The sequence below is a fragment of the Clarias gariepinus genome, chromosome 26 (genome assembly GCF_024256425.1).
Source record: "Clarias gariepinus isolate MV-2021 ecotype Netherlands chromosome 26, CGAR_prim_01v2, whole genome shotgun sequence".
Lineage (NCBI taxonomy): Eukaryota > Metazoa > Chordata > Actinopteri > Siluriformes > Clariidae > Clarias > Clarias gariepinus.
Window position 1 is genome coordinate 6,725,678 of NC_071125.1, and position 14,714 is coordinate 6,740,391.

Sequence of the window (14,714 nt, forward strand, 5' to 3'; positions counted from 1 at the left end):
GCCATGTATCCCAAAAGTGCTATTCTTTACCACTTGAGTGTTCTGAAGTGGAGCAAAACAGTAAATGGATGGCTCTACCACTTTGCAACCTGTGCAAACATATTTATTATATTCTATATTATATACAGTATAGAATTATGCAATGGATTTTGTGTGAACATGAACTTGTTATTATGAGCCTATCCTGTCAAACAAGCCTAGAATCAGTCCTGTATGAAAACTCAAGTACGAAGACGTCCAAACATCACATAACATTAAAAAAAAATTACTTCATTTTATAGTCTGCCCATGTTTTTCCACAAACAGGAGTAAAAACACATTGTGGTTATCAGGTTTGCAATCTGAGACAGATTGACATAGATTGATCTGTATTACCGAAACATGTGACTTAGTGAAACATTATATAGAGCTCTGCTCTATCGCACAGTATATACACACATGCATAGATTATGACAGGACAAATGAGAGGATAGCTTGATAGTCCTATTAATCAATAAATTAATTAGCAGATGTTATTGCATGGATGTGGCTCTATGACAGATTTTAGATAAGCTCAGTGATCTGGTGGGTTTGTATATGGTATTATTATTATTACATGTACTGTATATGGTATTATTACTATGAAAATACTATACGAAAGGCTTGCACATGTGTGTGAATGTGTGTGTATGTGTATAGGTGGGGAGGTTCGCCAGTGGTGGCCATCTATGTATTGCTAAGTCATTAAAGCTAGTTAATGTGCACTTTGGTGGCTGGCTACGATCCTGCCCTGAGCATTAAGCTCTCTAACTTCCTCATCGATCCCCGAGAGCATAAGTAGTGGGTCAGGACCTGAACAGACCAGGATCTAACATTCTAATCTCTTTCTAATGCCCGGCTACCACGTTTTCTCTCATGCTCACTTACATTATTCTTATGTATGCACTGAATTATAAGTAAAGCGATGTTCATGTAATTGAGCCTGTGTGATAAAGGTGTTAGTTTTTTTATTGTCTGTACATCAGACAACATATATAATTTTATAAAATACTGTATGAATAAAAACAGAGTGTACATTGAGCATAGACCCTGCCCTAGACTCTGATGTGCGCATGTGTGTGTGTGTGTGTGTTAATATGTGTTCATGCTCAAGTATGCACTTGAACAGGGGTTTTAATATCTTGGCACCTCTCTATGACGAAGTGGGTAGGTGAACGTTCTGTTATATGCAAACCTTGTTGTGTGTGTGTACATTATGGTACATTATGGCCCGTCCCAGATTTGTATCTAAGTGAACTCCTTATGGAGTTATTGCTTATTAAGCACACAAACTAGCGCGTCCTTCTCCGCAGCCCGCTTCTGCTCTTCCACTTGATAAAAGTTCCTGAATCTATACGAACGCATGAAATCACGGTTCAGGTTTCAGCCAGTGCTTTTCTTAGCCCGTAATTGGCTGAGTTTATATTCAGGGAGTTTGAAAAAGAAAAAGCAGCAAATGAAAATGAAAAACAGGGGAGAAAGGGAGAATGAGCTGATCAAGTTGAAAAAACTGAATAAAGTGAATATTTTGTCTTCGATGGAAAGTTTGTAAGTGAGATCTGTATGGCGGTTTGCCTTCTGTTTTTGTAATTCTGTTGTTTTTTTCTGCTTTTGTCTGCAGTGACCTGCTCTCGTCAAAGTATGTGGAGAGGCATATATCAGAAGACGGGAAATCGGTCATCACCAAAGTAAGTATTCACGCAGAAATGCAGTCGCATCCTGGTCAATAACGAAGAACTAATCGATCCTTAGAATGGGAGAAAATGTTCTCCTAGTTACACTGGCACTGGCCTGGTTCCTTGGCTGGTTTCAGCATTTCCGAGAAGAGAAAAGAAAGATTTTGCACAGAGAATGTAGAAAAAGTGCCTTGATGATGGGAAAGGTAAGAGGAGATCAGCCAGACTGATTTGCCCAGACCTTCAGGATAGCTAAATAACCATTCTTTACAGCTGTGGCATGCAGGAAAACATCTCAGAATGCACAAAACATTCAACCGACTAGGATCTTGCTCCAGATTTATTATTCCCTCACTGGTGTTTTAATTTAATCAAGGCTTATTTACTTGCTCAGATGTAATAGGATGTACTTTCTGGGTGTACCTTCAATTCAGTCGAGTCAAACTCTTAATTGTGCAGAATAACAGAACACAGTTATGAGAGAAAAAAAAACTCCTTTATTTCTCCAAATAATCCCCTTCTACACTAATGCACTTATCTACAGTGGAACCTTGGATTATGAGCATTATTTGTTCTGGAAGCGGACTCGTATTTCAAAACACTCATAAATCAAAGCGAATTTTCCCATAAGAAATAATCTATAAACTCAAATTATTCGTTCCACAGCCTATAATAAAAAACATTAAAAGAATTAACACAAAATATAAAGTAAAAATAAAACCAAATAACCTGCACTTTACCTTTAAAAAAGTTTTTAAAAATCCAGACAGATAAGTGTTTCCTTTTAATGCACGCAGGCGCTGTGTGTTTGTGTATGTGTGTGAAGATAAAATAAAAGGAGAGGAGGAATCAGACTCCGTCTTCTCCCTCTTCTCAACTTACACAGTAACTCCTCCTCCTCTCTTATTTGATTTTCACACACACACATTAATGGAAAGACCCCAGCGCCCCTTATTGACCGGCCACCACTTATACTGACACATAACATTACTTTCTTGAATGCCAAACAGACATCTTTTCATAAAGGATTTCATTATGCATTTTTCTTTGTTAAATACGGACAAAAACAAAAACAAAAATCCTATTCATTATTGGGCTTAGATTAAGTTCAGAGTCGCTCATACAAACACCAGTGTATTGGCTTTTACTGTAGAAGCGATAACATATTAAAAGGTATGCTTCGATGAACAACACTGTTGTACCTATAAAAAGATTAAGTTTTTTTTTAATTGCCCCAATTTGGGTGCTTATAAAGTCAAACACAAGAACAGGAAGCTGAATTTTGCTGATATAGACGACATGATTCAATCAGTAGACTCATTTTTGGTGGTGTTATCATTTTTTTTTTTGTCTGTGTATGAAAATTAAATGAATCTGTTCTCAGAGAGAGAACATGTATACATTCCTAACCAGACCGGGTATAATTCTTGTTCCCACCCACACATCCACACATAACATACACTGGAGACAAGCTCACTCTGTCCTACTTATACATGACACCCTCGTTCTCTCCTGAGTCTGTATGTGTGTGTCTCTCTGATTAATTATAGTATGACAAGCCAGAATTTCCATCTGGATACTTGTTCTCACACACACCTTCTCTAGCTGTGTAAGGTGAACGCCAGAATGAATCGAAGAAACAGAGCTACATTTCCTGATTATTAATTCGCCATTATTGTACGTAGAGCATCATTCGGGTAATATAATGAATAACATGCAGAAAGAAATGGAAGAGAGTGAGAGATAGACAGGAGGAGTGAAAGAGTTTCTGAATTTAAACGCTTGGAAGACACTTTGGGAAAGACGAGCTCGGAGCAGAAAAGATGTAACCGAATTCTAGAGCAGAAATGTAGTTATATTTAGCTGTCCTCCATCCCTCCATCCCTCCTTCCTCCTCTCTCGTCATCGTTTTTTTTTTCATTTCCTGTTTAGAGTGCGTGCAATCCAAGGTTTTCACTCCTTTTTTTAATCTAGACCAATATATAGAATCTGTTTCTCTTAAACAGATAGGAAAAATATCCGTGTTAGTTTTTTGTATGTGTGTTTGGTGTGTGTTCACGTCTGAGTGTGTGTAAGAGAGAGAGAGAGAGAGAGATCTGTAACGGTCTCCCTAAATCTCAGTGCTTCTGAGATTGCAAGGCACCGATGCATGCTGGGTCATTAGTCTGGAGGCCTGGCTCTAAGCCGAGTCCTTACCCTTCAGGAATAAAAGAGGTGAAGAATGAGACAGAGAGAAGAAGATATTTGTGTGTGTGATGAAGACAGTGTGAGTGAGTCCACTTCAACCACCCTTGAGGATTTTCCTACAACTCGTTCAAGGCAACAACAACAACAAAAAAAAAAAACAGAAAGAAAAGCGCAAAGAATTTAAAAAAAGAGAAATTGTTAACGTATGGTGCGAATGTATAAGGTCAATGTAGACATGAATTAATGGACAGAGAGACAGAAAGAGCATGTGTGTTAAATCGATCTGCCAGGAAAATGCTGCAGGAGGTCCACAGGGAGGAAGGAGAGAGAGAGAGAGAGAGAGAGAGAGAGAGAGAGAGACCCCCCACTGTCTTAATGGCAGCCGAGCACTTACGCTGAGAAGCATTTCTGTAAATCATACACTCATACACACACTATAACTCACACTCAGTTTAGGCCTTGTGTACAGTCAGCATATCGACTATGCGTATTGTCCTGTCGATAGTGTCCGATAAAATAAAAAACTGTCTCAGCAGTCTACACAGAAACACTCAATATGACGTAATGATTCGCTTTATTATATAGTTATATCATTTGTATCAAAGTGCTTTTCAGATTGGTAGGATTGCATTTCGGAAGGCGTTGAACATTACTCTTACAAATGCAGAATTTCTATCACAAAAACACATGCATATATATATATATATATATATATATACAGCGCACACGAATTGTGATGAGTCGTTGGTAGTTGCTCAGTAAGATCGTGGCTTGCCAGGGTGTGTCAGGGTCAATGATAATAATCTGTACCTTTTCTGGCATGGGGTACTTAGTGATGGGGTTTTTATGAGCTGTTGGTCCACTTATCCAGTACTGTCACCCTTTATTTCTTCATATTTGCTTCCAAAGAGCTTCTTGTATTTTTAATGCAGTCTTGAGGAACAGTTCCCAGATGTTCCTTATGTTTGTATGTTTTCATATTTGGCAAATTTTTTTCTCTCATTTTCAGTCCAGTCGCTGTACCTGAGCAGTTTCAGAGGAATGTTTTTCGTTTGTTAAGGCACACTGTGAAGCATTCAAGCATAAAAAAAACACCTAACTTAAGGCATGAACCAGTGAGAAAGTGAGATGATCAGGCCGGTGATCAGTATACTGCTGATGCTAAATGGTTGGAACAGACGAGAGGGGAAATGAGGTTGCTGCTGAGGTTGTTACATAAACAACGAATTCTTAAATTGCATTTTTAGGCACTTTGCAGCCTGTCACGGTAACATGTGTTCCTATTTCTCTAATTTATTCTACGTAATTTCATTTAATATAAAGAAAAGAGTGGAGGTACAAGACCTTTGCACAGTACTGTGTGTAGTACAGTGATCTATTGTATGTATGGAAAAACGGCTTAAAATTCCATAGTTAACCAAGAATACAAATGTGAGGATGCAGTGTGCTGGAGTTGTGCGATTTAGTCAATTACACATCTTTTGTTGGTCAGTCTTGTTGTAGATCAGTTTTCGATTCAGCATCAGTTTTAAAATAATTCAGGTTTAAATGGTTAAATGGTCTAAAATTGATAAACTCCTCAAAAATATACTGCAGCTTTTGCTTAAAAAATGCAAACCACGCCCATCTTTTATAGATACTTGCGTTTTGAAAGAGTATTGCTTCTTTTTCTTCTTTTGAATTTATAAGCGGTTGTGGCAATAATCGCCACCTACTGGACTGGAGTGTAGCACATAAGATTGGCATGACTTTTACACAATCATCATTACAATTTACACAGCATTTCATTGTTAGTTAAATAGTTTAATTAGTTTTAATACTTCAAAACCTGCGTTTTTGATCAAGATCAAAGATCAAATTTGACAAATAACAGTTAACCATCTATATTTCGTCAGGCAGAAGTCTCAATTACATACATAATGGATTATGTTTAAGAGAAAAACTGTGCATGAATTTATGAGCACCCGATCTTGTAGAAACGTGCTGTAGACCATTTCTCAGGAGAAGAAAAGATGATTTTTTTTTTTCTTTTCTATGAAACCTTCACAGGAGGCTGTTAGTGCCTATTGGTGTATGGAGGGAGTTTGTGCTGGTGATTAGTATGCAGAGACACACTCAGATGCCAGCAAACTAGTGTGTGTGTATGTGTGTGTGTACTGATGAATTGCCTGCCATTCAGTTTCTTAGCAACGTGGCCAGGTTGTTTGTGTTTGTATGTGCGTGTTCGCATAATTATGCCACAAGGCTAAGTGTATTCGCATATCTCTAATAGAGACCTCATCAGTGACACAGATGTTGCCATTAGGAAAAAATGTTACAGTATTAGGACTGGGTTATGAATATTGTTATAATTTTTATTTTTTTATTTCCGTTTGGAATTTTACACCAATGATGGTAAAAAAAAAAAAAAATCAATACCTGGAATAATTTAGAACATTTAATTGAGAATATTTACTTGGATATAACTTCTGGGTAAAAATAAAATGTATTAAGAGTGCATGTGAGTTACCGTGTGTGTGTGTGTGTGTGTTTTTTTTTTTTCTCTCAGGGCGGAGAGCACTGTTACTACCATGGAACGGTGCAAGATATTCCCGAGTCCTTTGTGGCCCTGTCCACTTGCCATGGAATGCAGTAAGTTTTTTTTGTTCTAGTGCAACCCGCCACATGCACAGTTACATTTCTCTTGCAATAGTAAACATTTCTAACACGGACATGACTGACTTGATAACTTTTTTCATATGATTTAAAAAGTTCATTTTTCATAGCATGTCAGCAGCACACGTTGTTTCGAACATGCATTAAATTGCATCCTCTCTCATTATCATATCACACAAACACACACACGCACTAATACATAATAAACCCATCCCTCTATACGGCAGTGACGGGCCAAAGCGGTAATTATCCCATTCAGCAATTAGAGCTACATAATCATCAAAAGCTTTTATTTACTCATATTGCATCTCACAATTCCTGCATTCTGCACAAACGAGTGTGTGAATGTGTACACTAAAGGTGTGGTGGGGAATGCTTTTAAACCCCCGACTACAATCCTCCCAAATCCAACAGTTATTTTTCTTTGATTCAACGGACCACTTTCCAGTTCAGTGGCTCTAATGGAGAACTGAATTCAGCACGGCTGCTGATGGGGTTATGATTTAAAGAGTCGAGCAGCAAGGAAATGGACTTTCCAGTTTAGCGCTCCTGGGGGATATACAGCATTATAGGTGTTTCAAAATGCTGGCGAATTGGGTCGTACAGTCGTAAAAACACCTGTGAATCATTTTGCTTTCACACTGATCTTGATTCTCTATAAATAAATAAATAAATATAAATACCAGGTTAAGTACTGTATCCTATGGCTTGTTAACGCTAAGTTGTACTTCTTTCGTCATTAGCCAAATACACTCCCTGTTCGGTAATCACTGAGAGTGAATCAGATGAGAAATCGAAAAAGGAGATCGGATAAAGTTTTGTCTTAAAACGACTTTGCGTTCAAATTCACTTATACCACTCCAGCGCTTTTATTTCAGCGGTCAAAAATAATCCCAGTAAAAATATTCAGTTTAGCTTTCCTAAAAAGTTCATATCTATTGGTGCAGGTGTTTGTTTACATTGAGCAAGTAGCTTATTTTAAGTAGATTCTTAAATCCGACCACATAACTGTTTATGATTTTGATTTTACTTTGCCGCAGGTTAAATTTCAGTCAGATATCCAAGTACTACAAAAGTTGCATTAAATTCGTAATGCTGTGAACATACAGAACATTTTCTAAGACTGGTTTCTCATCTTCCAATTTATGAAATATAAAAAAATACCTGAACTGAGAGTCCAGTGTTATGCGCTAAAATGCCCATCTGGCACAGATTGCTCCCCTCACACAATCAGTTTAAAAATATCTATTACAACATAATTTTATTATCTATATAAATAAAAAAAAGGTTTTGTCTTTCCATTGGTCAGAACTCACTCTTTCAATGATATCTTCACGTTTCATAAACTGGAGGTTCCTTTACTACCTCAGGTAGTAGTGAGTTATTGTAGCCTTTCTATCGGCTCGAACCTCAAACCAGTCTCCTTGTTCATTTTCTCTGAGACGAGATGGATACTCACTTAAATTTTGGCTCGCGCATGCCATTGTGTGTAACAGCTAGAGACGAAACACCTCAGGGAATCAGCTGTTTCTGAAACAGGTTCCTATTAAAGTGACCACAGAATGTACAGCAGCCAGTAACTCAAACCCGTAAGCACTGTGCGCCCTGAACCCACCCAGTTTTCTTCTTAGCGAATCAATATTGTTTTTAAATATCTGGGCTCATGTGATTGGACCGTTCTTAATGAGTCTCATTAACGATCAGCAGATTGTTAGTTAATGTATTGAACATTAATTGACGTGGAGCCAGATAAATATGAGAGGAAATTCTGTCATTTCTTTGCTAAAATACCCCTTCACAAGACGATCGGACGAAGAAAGAAAAACAGTTAACGAGCTTCGACCAGATCGACCTGATCTTCTAATTAAGCAGCAGTCACGTGATCACGGCCGAGCTTAGACGCGGTGCTTTTCCAACACTTCTTATGGCAAGCCGAGCTGGCGGACTGAATGTGATGTGAGCCATGGCTTTATTTTATACTAGTTGTAATGATGCTTAATCACCTGATAAATGGCTATTTACAGACGATTATTAAAAGTAAAATTTTAATTTTGTTCGCATTTTTAGTAATGTTAAAAATATAGCAGTGATCATGGAAAAATATAAGGTGGTTTGTATAATGGAACATTTAGAGGAACTATACAGATTTCAGATAAAGATTTTTTTTTCTTCACATTTTTAGAACACACACACACACACACACACACACACGCTCACTCTTTAGCTCCTTGTGTGCTGTCCCAAACTTGGGTCATATTCCCAAGGTGTCTGAAAAGCTTTCTATAAAGAACTAGGGCTTTTCCTTTCTCTCTCTCAGTCTCTCTCTCTCTCACACACACACACACACACACACACACACACACACACATCTAAAGACATTCACATATATGCATTTAGCTCACACTCAAACATATAGGTACAGTATACAGATACAGCACACTGGCACACACACACACACACACACACACACACACACAGCCCTGCTGATGTGTGCTCCTTTGGGAGCTAAGTTCCTTTTGTCAGTATTTTTAGTGTAAGACAGAGTCAGGTCAAATCTCTTTCTCTCTTTTGCTGCATGAAGCACTAAATTAGAGCAGCGCACTGCTTACACACACGCACACACACACACACACACTCTCTCTCTCTGTCTCTCTCTGTTTCTTTCTGTTTCTCCAATGCATTTATTCAGACTACATCCAAATCTATAATAATAATAAATAATGGCTGCCTGACTGCGAGTGACGGAGGGTAACATGCATGGACTCCAGGCCCAGTTGTGTTTTGTCCCTTTAATGAACACCATGTGCTCGTGTTTGTTTTCATTCCTGTTCCATTTATGTCCTGTTTTTCCACCCCGTCTCTTGTTACTGGTTGGTTTCTCTAGCGCCCTCACCTGTCCTGTGTTCAGCTCTTGGTTTATTGGACTTTTTATATCCTCCGCTTGCTCTGGTTGGTTCTGTCTTGTCTCCGAGCCTCGTTTTCTCGTTTGTAACGTTACCTTTCAATATTTTTGTCTCATCGTTCTTGCTGTTGGCACAGTGCCGTAGTGGTTAGCACTGTGGCCTCGCATCTCAACGATCTAGGGTTCGATTCCTGCCACGGGTCTGTGTGTGTATGTGTGTGTGGAGTTTGTCTGTTCTCACCTGCATGGTGAGTTTCCAACGACATGCACTACATGACTAGTCTAATAAGCACATCATTTTCAAATTGCCTGCAGTGTGTGTGTATTGTGTGCCTTATGATGGACTGGCACCCTAGTGCCCAAGTCCCCTGGGAAAGGCTCCAGACCTCCGTGACCCAGTATGAGCTGAATGGTATTGAAAATGATATCATACACAAAATATCTCATCTCTGATTGAAATATGTCTTGCTCCTTTAAAAGAAAGTAGATTTTTTATTTTTTATTTTTTAAAGATTCAACGATTGTAGTCACACACACACACACACACAACTATCATCCACACTGAGGTCACCCGATTAGAGAGCTCTCTGTGTGTGTGTGTGTGTGTGTGTGTGCGTGTGTGCGTGTGTGTGTGTGTGTGCGTGATATACTGCTTGTACATGACATAATATACAAGACGAGTTCACCTTGCTGTCTTTGTTGCTAAATCTGTAGGAGGTTCAATAGTAATTCAGCTGATTGAGTCCAGACTCCAGGACATAATGACATTGTCTGCGTGTGTGTTTACGTCTGGAGCAGTCCGATATCTGTTCACCAGAGGGCTAACTTGGGATAAGATATTCAAACTGGCATTAAATGAAATCCTCCAATGTTTTTTTAACCTGATCTCTGTCCATCAGATATGTAGTGTGTGTGATTACTGCAGGGGAAAAAAAAGATCATTTCTTCCCGTCTTCAACAGTCTACTGTACACTCACATGCAAGACTTGGAGCAGTTGGTAAATTTCATAGGAAACATAAATAATTGCACATCAAAGGAAATTGATGTAAGAGAAAATCTTGCAAAACTTAAGCTAATAAAACAGCGAATAAAAAGTATATACAGCGAATAAAAAGTATTTCTGGACATTATCAAAATATTCCTGAAGGTTTACACTGAAACCTCAGACCATCAAACACATCCTTCTATCACACATGATGATTTTCATGTCCTTTTGTAGTAAACAATTACTGTAAGTATTTTACAAAAATTTGCTTCTCTTTAACATTTATGGACTTAAATTCAACATCTGCTCTGGAAAATTTCAAACCTCCATGTAAAAAAAAGCATTATATTCATATTGTAAAAGACCATCTAAGCACAAGTGCCATGCATAAGTATTCACCCCCTTCAAACTGTCCAGATACAGTAGATATTATATTAGAACCAGGTTAACTGCCATACATACATACAGTTATTAATCTTAGTATCGTGATGCAAACTGTTAGAAGGTTATACATTAAAAAAGGGTAAAAGTACCATAAAAGTATAAACATTTGAATAGAAAATGTATACTTTACACCGATCAGCCATAATAGTGCATTTTTAACATTAAAATCACCTAGGATTTGAGTTCCCTGAGTTCCCTGAGAACTCTGGAACCAGGACATTGGCAGCAGATCCTTTAATAGTTGTGGGTTTCGGGGTGGAACCCCATCCCATGGGCACTTGATTGGATTGGGACTTAGGGTGTTTGGGGCCCAGGTCGGCAGCACTTTGCTTTTTGACTTTTTTACTTCCCTGTATGGCTCAGGCTTAATCATCTCCGTCATTTTCTGTTTTGTTATCTAGTGGGATGTTTTTCGATGGAAACCACACGTACCTGATAGAACCAGATGAAGAAAGCAAGGAGAATGTGAGTAAAAGTCTGCTTTCTCGCTCACACACACACACACACACACACACCCTCAGTAAGAAACGTACACACACCCTGATTCCCGAACTGCCTTTTGTTGACCTGTGTAACTTCCATTATTTCATTAGGAAGTTAACACGTGTCTCAGAGGGGTGTGTTCCTGCTCTAGCAGAAATAGATAAGGCATTTTGTAGACCTTAAACGTCCTTTGTTTCACTTCTCATTCAAACATGCCATTTCAATGTCTATAAAAATGAGCTACTGCTGAGCCATGAGAACAGGAGAGCAGAGCAACAAGCTGTTCTTATATGAGGTCACAGATGAGGGGAAAATCTAAGTGGCTTGTTTAAGCCCTGGGCAATAAAAAAAACTGGACTAAGGGCAAAAAGCAGGGAAGGGATTTTTTTTTTTCCTTCACATGGTTTGCTAGGCTAAAAAGTGAATTTTGTATAATAGGTCCCCTTTAAATCATATTGAATAACTTGTATAAATTAGTCGTTATTCATTGATCTAGGTAAATATCTTAATTTATCTAAATTATCTAAATGATATCTAATTATTAGATACTCTATCAAAAACCTTAATTTTAAACAATAAATGACTCAATTTCGCTCACACTTCATGCAACCTTTATTATTATTATTATTATTATTATTATTATTATTATTATTGTTGTTGTTGACGCGGTGACCTGGCGTTCTCTTTATTTTATAGTCACATTATTCTTAAATTTCATCTTAAAACAGTCAATATTTATCATTTCATTTTATCAGCAGTATAAATTAAATAAGAGACATTGTTACAAAAATAATAATCCCATTGTACCTTGTGTCTCTCAGTATAATTTGTAATAGAAATGGTTTGTCCATGTTTAAGACTTTACCGGTTAAGCACAAGACAGCTCTAGCTACAGGGTCTAACTTCCATGCATTATTCATCTTGTGCAAGAAATGTACTGATGATGGAAAAACTGAGCAGAGAGGGAGAGAAAGTAAGAGAAAGAGAGAAAATAGGGATGATGGAGATGAAAACAGAAGCCTCTCCAGTTCCATACTTTACACAATGATAAGATAAGCATTTTTCAAAAACAAGTGATTAAGGCTTTAGCTACTGTTTCTTCATCCTGGCAGATTTCTGATATAGATTTTAAACACATTTTACATTTTGGTTACATAGAGCATTTAAAAAACGATTATAAAAATCACCCACAAACAGCATATTACGACGAACAGGGTGACGGAGAAAGTTTTCTAAGAACTGAGATCGACTAATAACTGCAGTCTCTCCATGAGAGTTGTGTCTCGGCTGCTGATTTGTTGATTTCACCTTCATTAATTATTCATCCTCACTAAGCGCTTTGCCATGGTCAGACTGACGACGGGTCTGCAGCCTTTCCCAGGAACAGTGGGAGTGATAATAGGAGGTTAAGCATCCTGGATGGGACGCTGGTCTATAGCAGGGCACCATGCCTGTAAACATTCACACTTAGGGGCAATCTAGATTAGGTAGGACTGTCTGTCACGTTTTTGGAAGGTAGGAGGAAACAAGAGAACCTAGAGGAAACCCACATGGAGAAGATGTGAAACTCTACATAGATGGGAACTTCAGGAACCCTGGAGCTGTGAGGTGTAAAGAGTCACTTAAGAGTGATTTTCTATTCAAGACCGTAACACGTGAATGATGATCAAAGATTAGACCAGAACTTCAGAGATGGATTACAACATCAGTTAAATAAACATACAGCGAGTTAAATGAATCTAAAAAGGACAAATTGCACTTCCCAGAATTCCTCTTATCAGAGCGTTCCCTGAAGTTACAGAAGTTTTCCCCTCTGTAACTCACGGTGTCTTTGACTTAAATCCCACAAAACATTCAAGCCCAGCACTGACTCTGGAAAATGTAATGTTCATGGTAACTTTAGATCTTTTTCTGTTCAAACTTGATATATAATATACCTCTCATTTAGTCAAAACCTCCTTCAGCATTATTTTCTCGCTTCCCATCATAAATGAGGTCAGTAATAAAAGCAGTCATGGGGTGACATCAACGGAACACACTAATTTGATCCGGCCTGGTTCAGCCTTTTCCTGTGTGGTTTTGTAGTGACTGTTAGCCCTGACCCCATCACCTCATGCCTCCCCTCGTGACTAGGTGGTGCTGTGATGTGATGAGTTTAGACATGACAATAATCCATAGAGACGAGTCCAACCCAGTTGGCCATATGGCTCGCGCATCTGTCATCTGCAGTGCTGCAGTAGAAACGTGGACCTCTCTGGCCACCATACTGTGTCCCGGTGTGGGACGCTGCCAAGGCTGCCTGAAGCCAAAAGCCTGGTGTACCTGTGTTTAATGTGCAGTCGCCCTGAAATCTAATACAAAATGTTTATATTGTGTTTTTTTTTTTTTTTATTTGATTATTTTACATGGTGTTTTGACTTGTCTGCTTTTTTAAATATGTTTAACAGATGAGACTTTTAGACTCGTCTGTTCATGTTACCTGGAGTTTTGACTAGTTTACTGTTGACTGTTGATGTTAAATGGTATTTTGACTAGACTGGACGCATCTGTTTATAATGTGGTGCCAACACTGGCTTCGACTTGTTTCTTTATATTAGGTAGTGTTTAAAGTCGTCTGTTTATATTAAGTGGTGTTCTGACTAGACTGGGGTCTTTTATCTAAACTGTGCAGCGTTTGGACTCATCTGTATACAGTACATTTTATTTTGACTAGTTTGGAAGGATCTGTTTGTTATGTGGTGTTTTGACTAATTTGGACTATTCTGTTTATATAATATGGTGTTTTGACTTGTCTTCATATATAATGTGATATTTTGACTAGTTTATTTTTGTCTTTATTTATGTGGTGGTTTGACTCATTTGTTCAACGTATGTTGTGGTTTGCTTCGTTTGTTTAACGTATGTTGTTTTGCCTGGTTTGTTTAACGTATGTTGTTTTTTGCCTGGTTTGTTTAACATATGTGGTGGTTTGACTCGTTGTTTAATGTATGTTGTGGTTTGACGCATTTGTTTAACGTATGTTGTGGTTTGACTCGTTTGTTTAATGTATGTTGTTTTTTGCCTTGTTTGTTTAACGTATGTTGTGTTTTGACTCGTTTGTTTAATGTATGTTGTGTTTTGACTCGTTTGTTTAAACGAGTATGTTGTTTTGACTCGTTTGTTTAAACGAGTATGTTGTTTTGACTCGTTTGCTTAACGTAGGTGGTGGTTTGACTCGTTTGTTTAACGTATGTTGTGCTTTGGCTTGTTTGTTTGACATATTTGGTGGTTTGACTCGTTTGCTTAACGTATGTTGTGTTTTGACTCATTTAACGTATGTTTTTTTTACTTGTTTGCTTAACGTATGTTGTGTTTTGACTCATT

At 38.0% G+C, this 14,714-nt stretch overlaps 1 protein-coding gene across 4 annotated transcripts in view; it reads left to right on the plus strand.

Annotated features, from left to right (window-relative positions):
• The window catches only part of adam22 (ADAM metallopeptidase domain 22), an 86,007-nt gene that overhangs the window by 28,849 nt on the left and 42,444 nt on the right, over nt 1-14,714 (plus strand). For all 4 annotated transcript variants that reach the window (XM_053487635.1, XM_053487632.1, XM_053487633.1 and 1 more), the window contains exons 4-6: nt 1,640-1,706; nt 6,430-6,512; nt 11,270-11,333. In XM_053487635.1, coding sequence (XP_053343610.1) covers nt 1,640-1,706; nt 6,430-6,512; nt 11,270-11,333 — 214 coding nt within the window. The remainder of the gene's footprint in view (nt 1-1,639; nt 1,707-6,429; nt 6,513-11,269; nt 11,334-14,714) is intronic.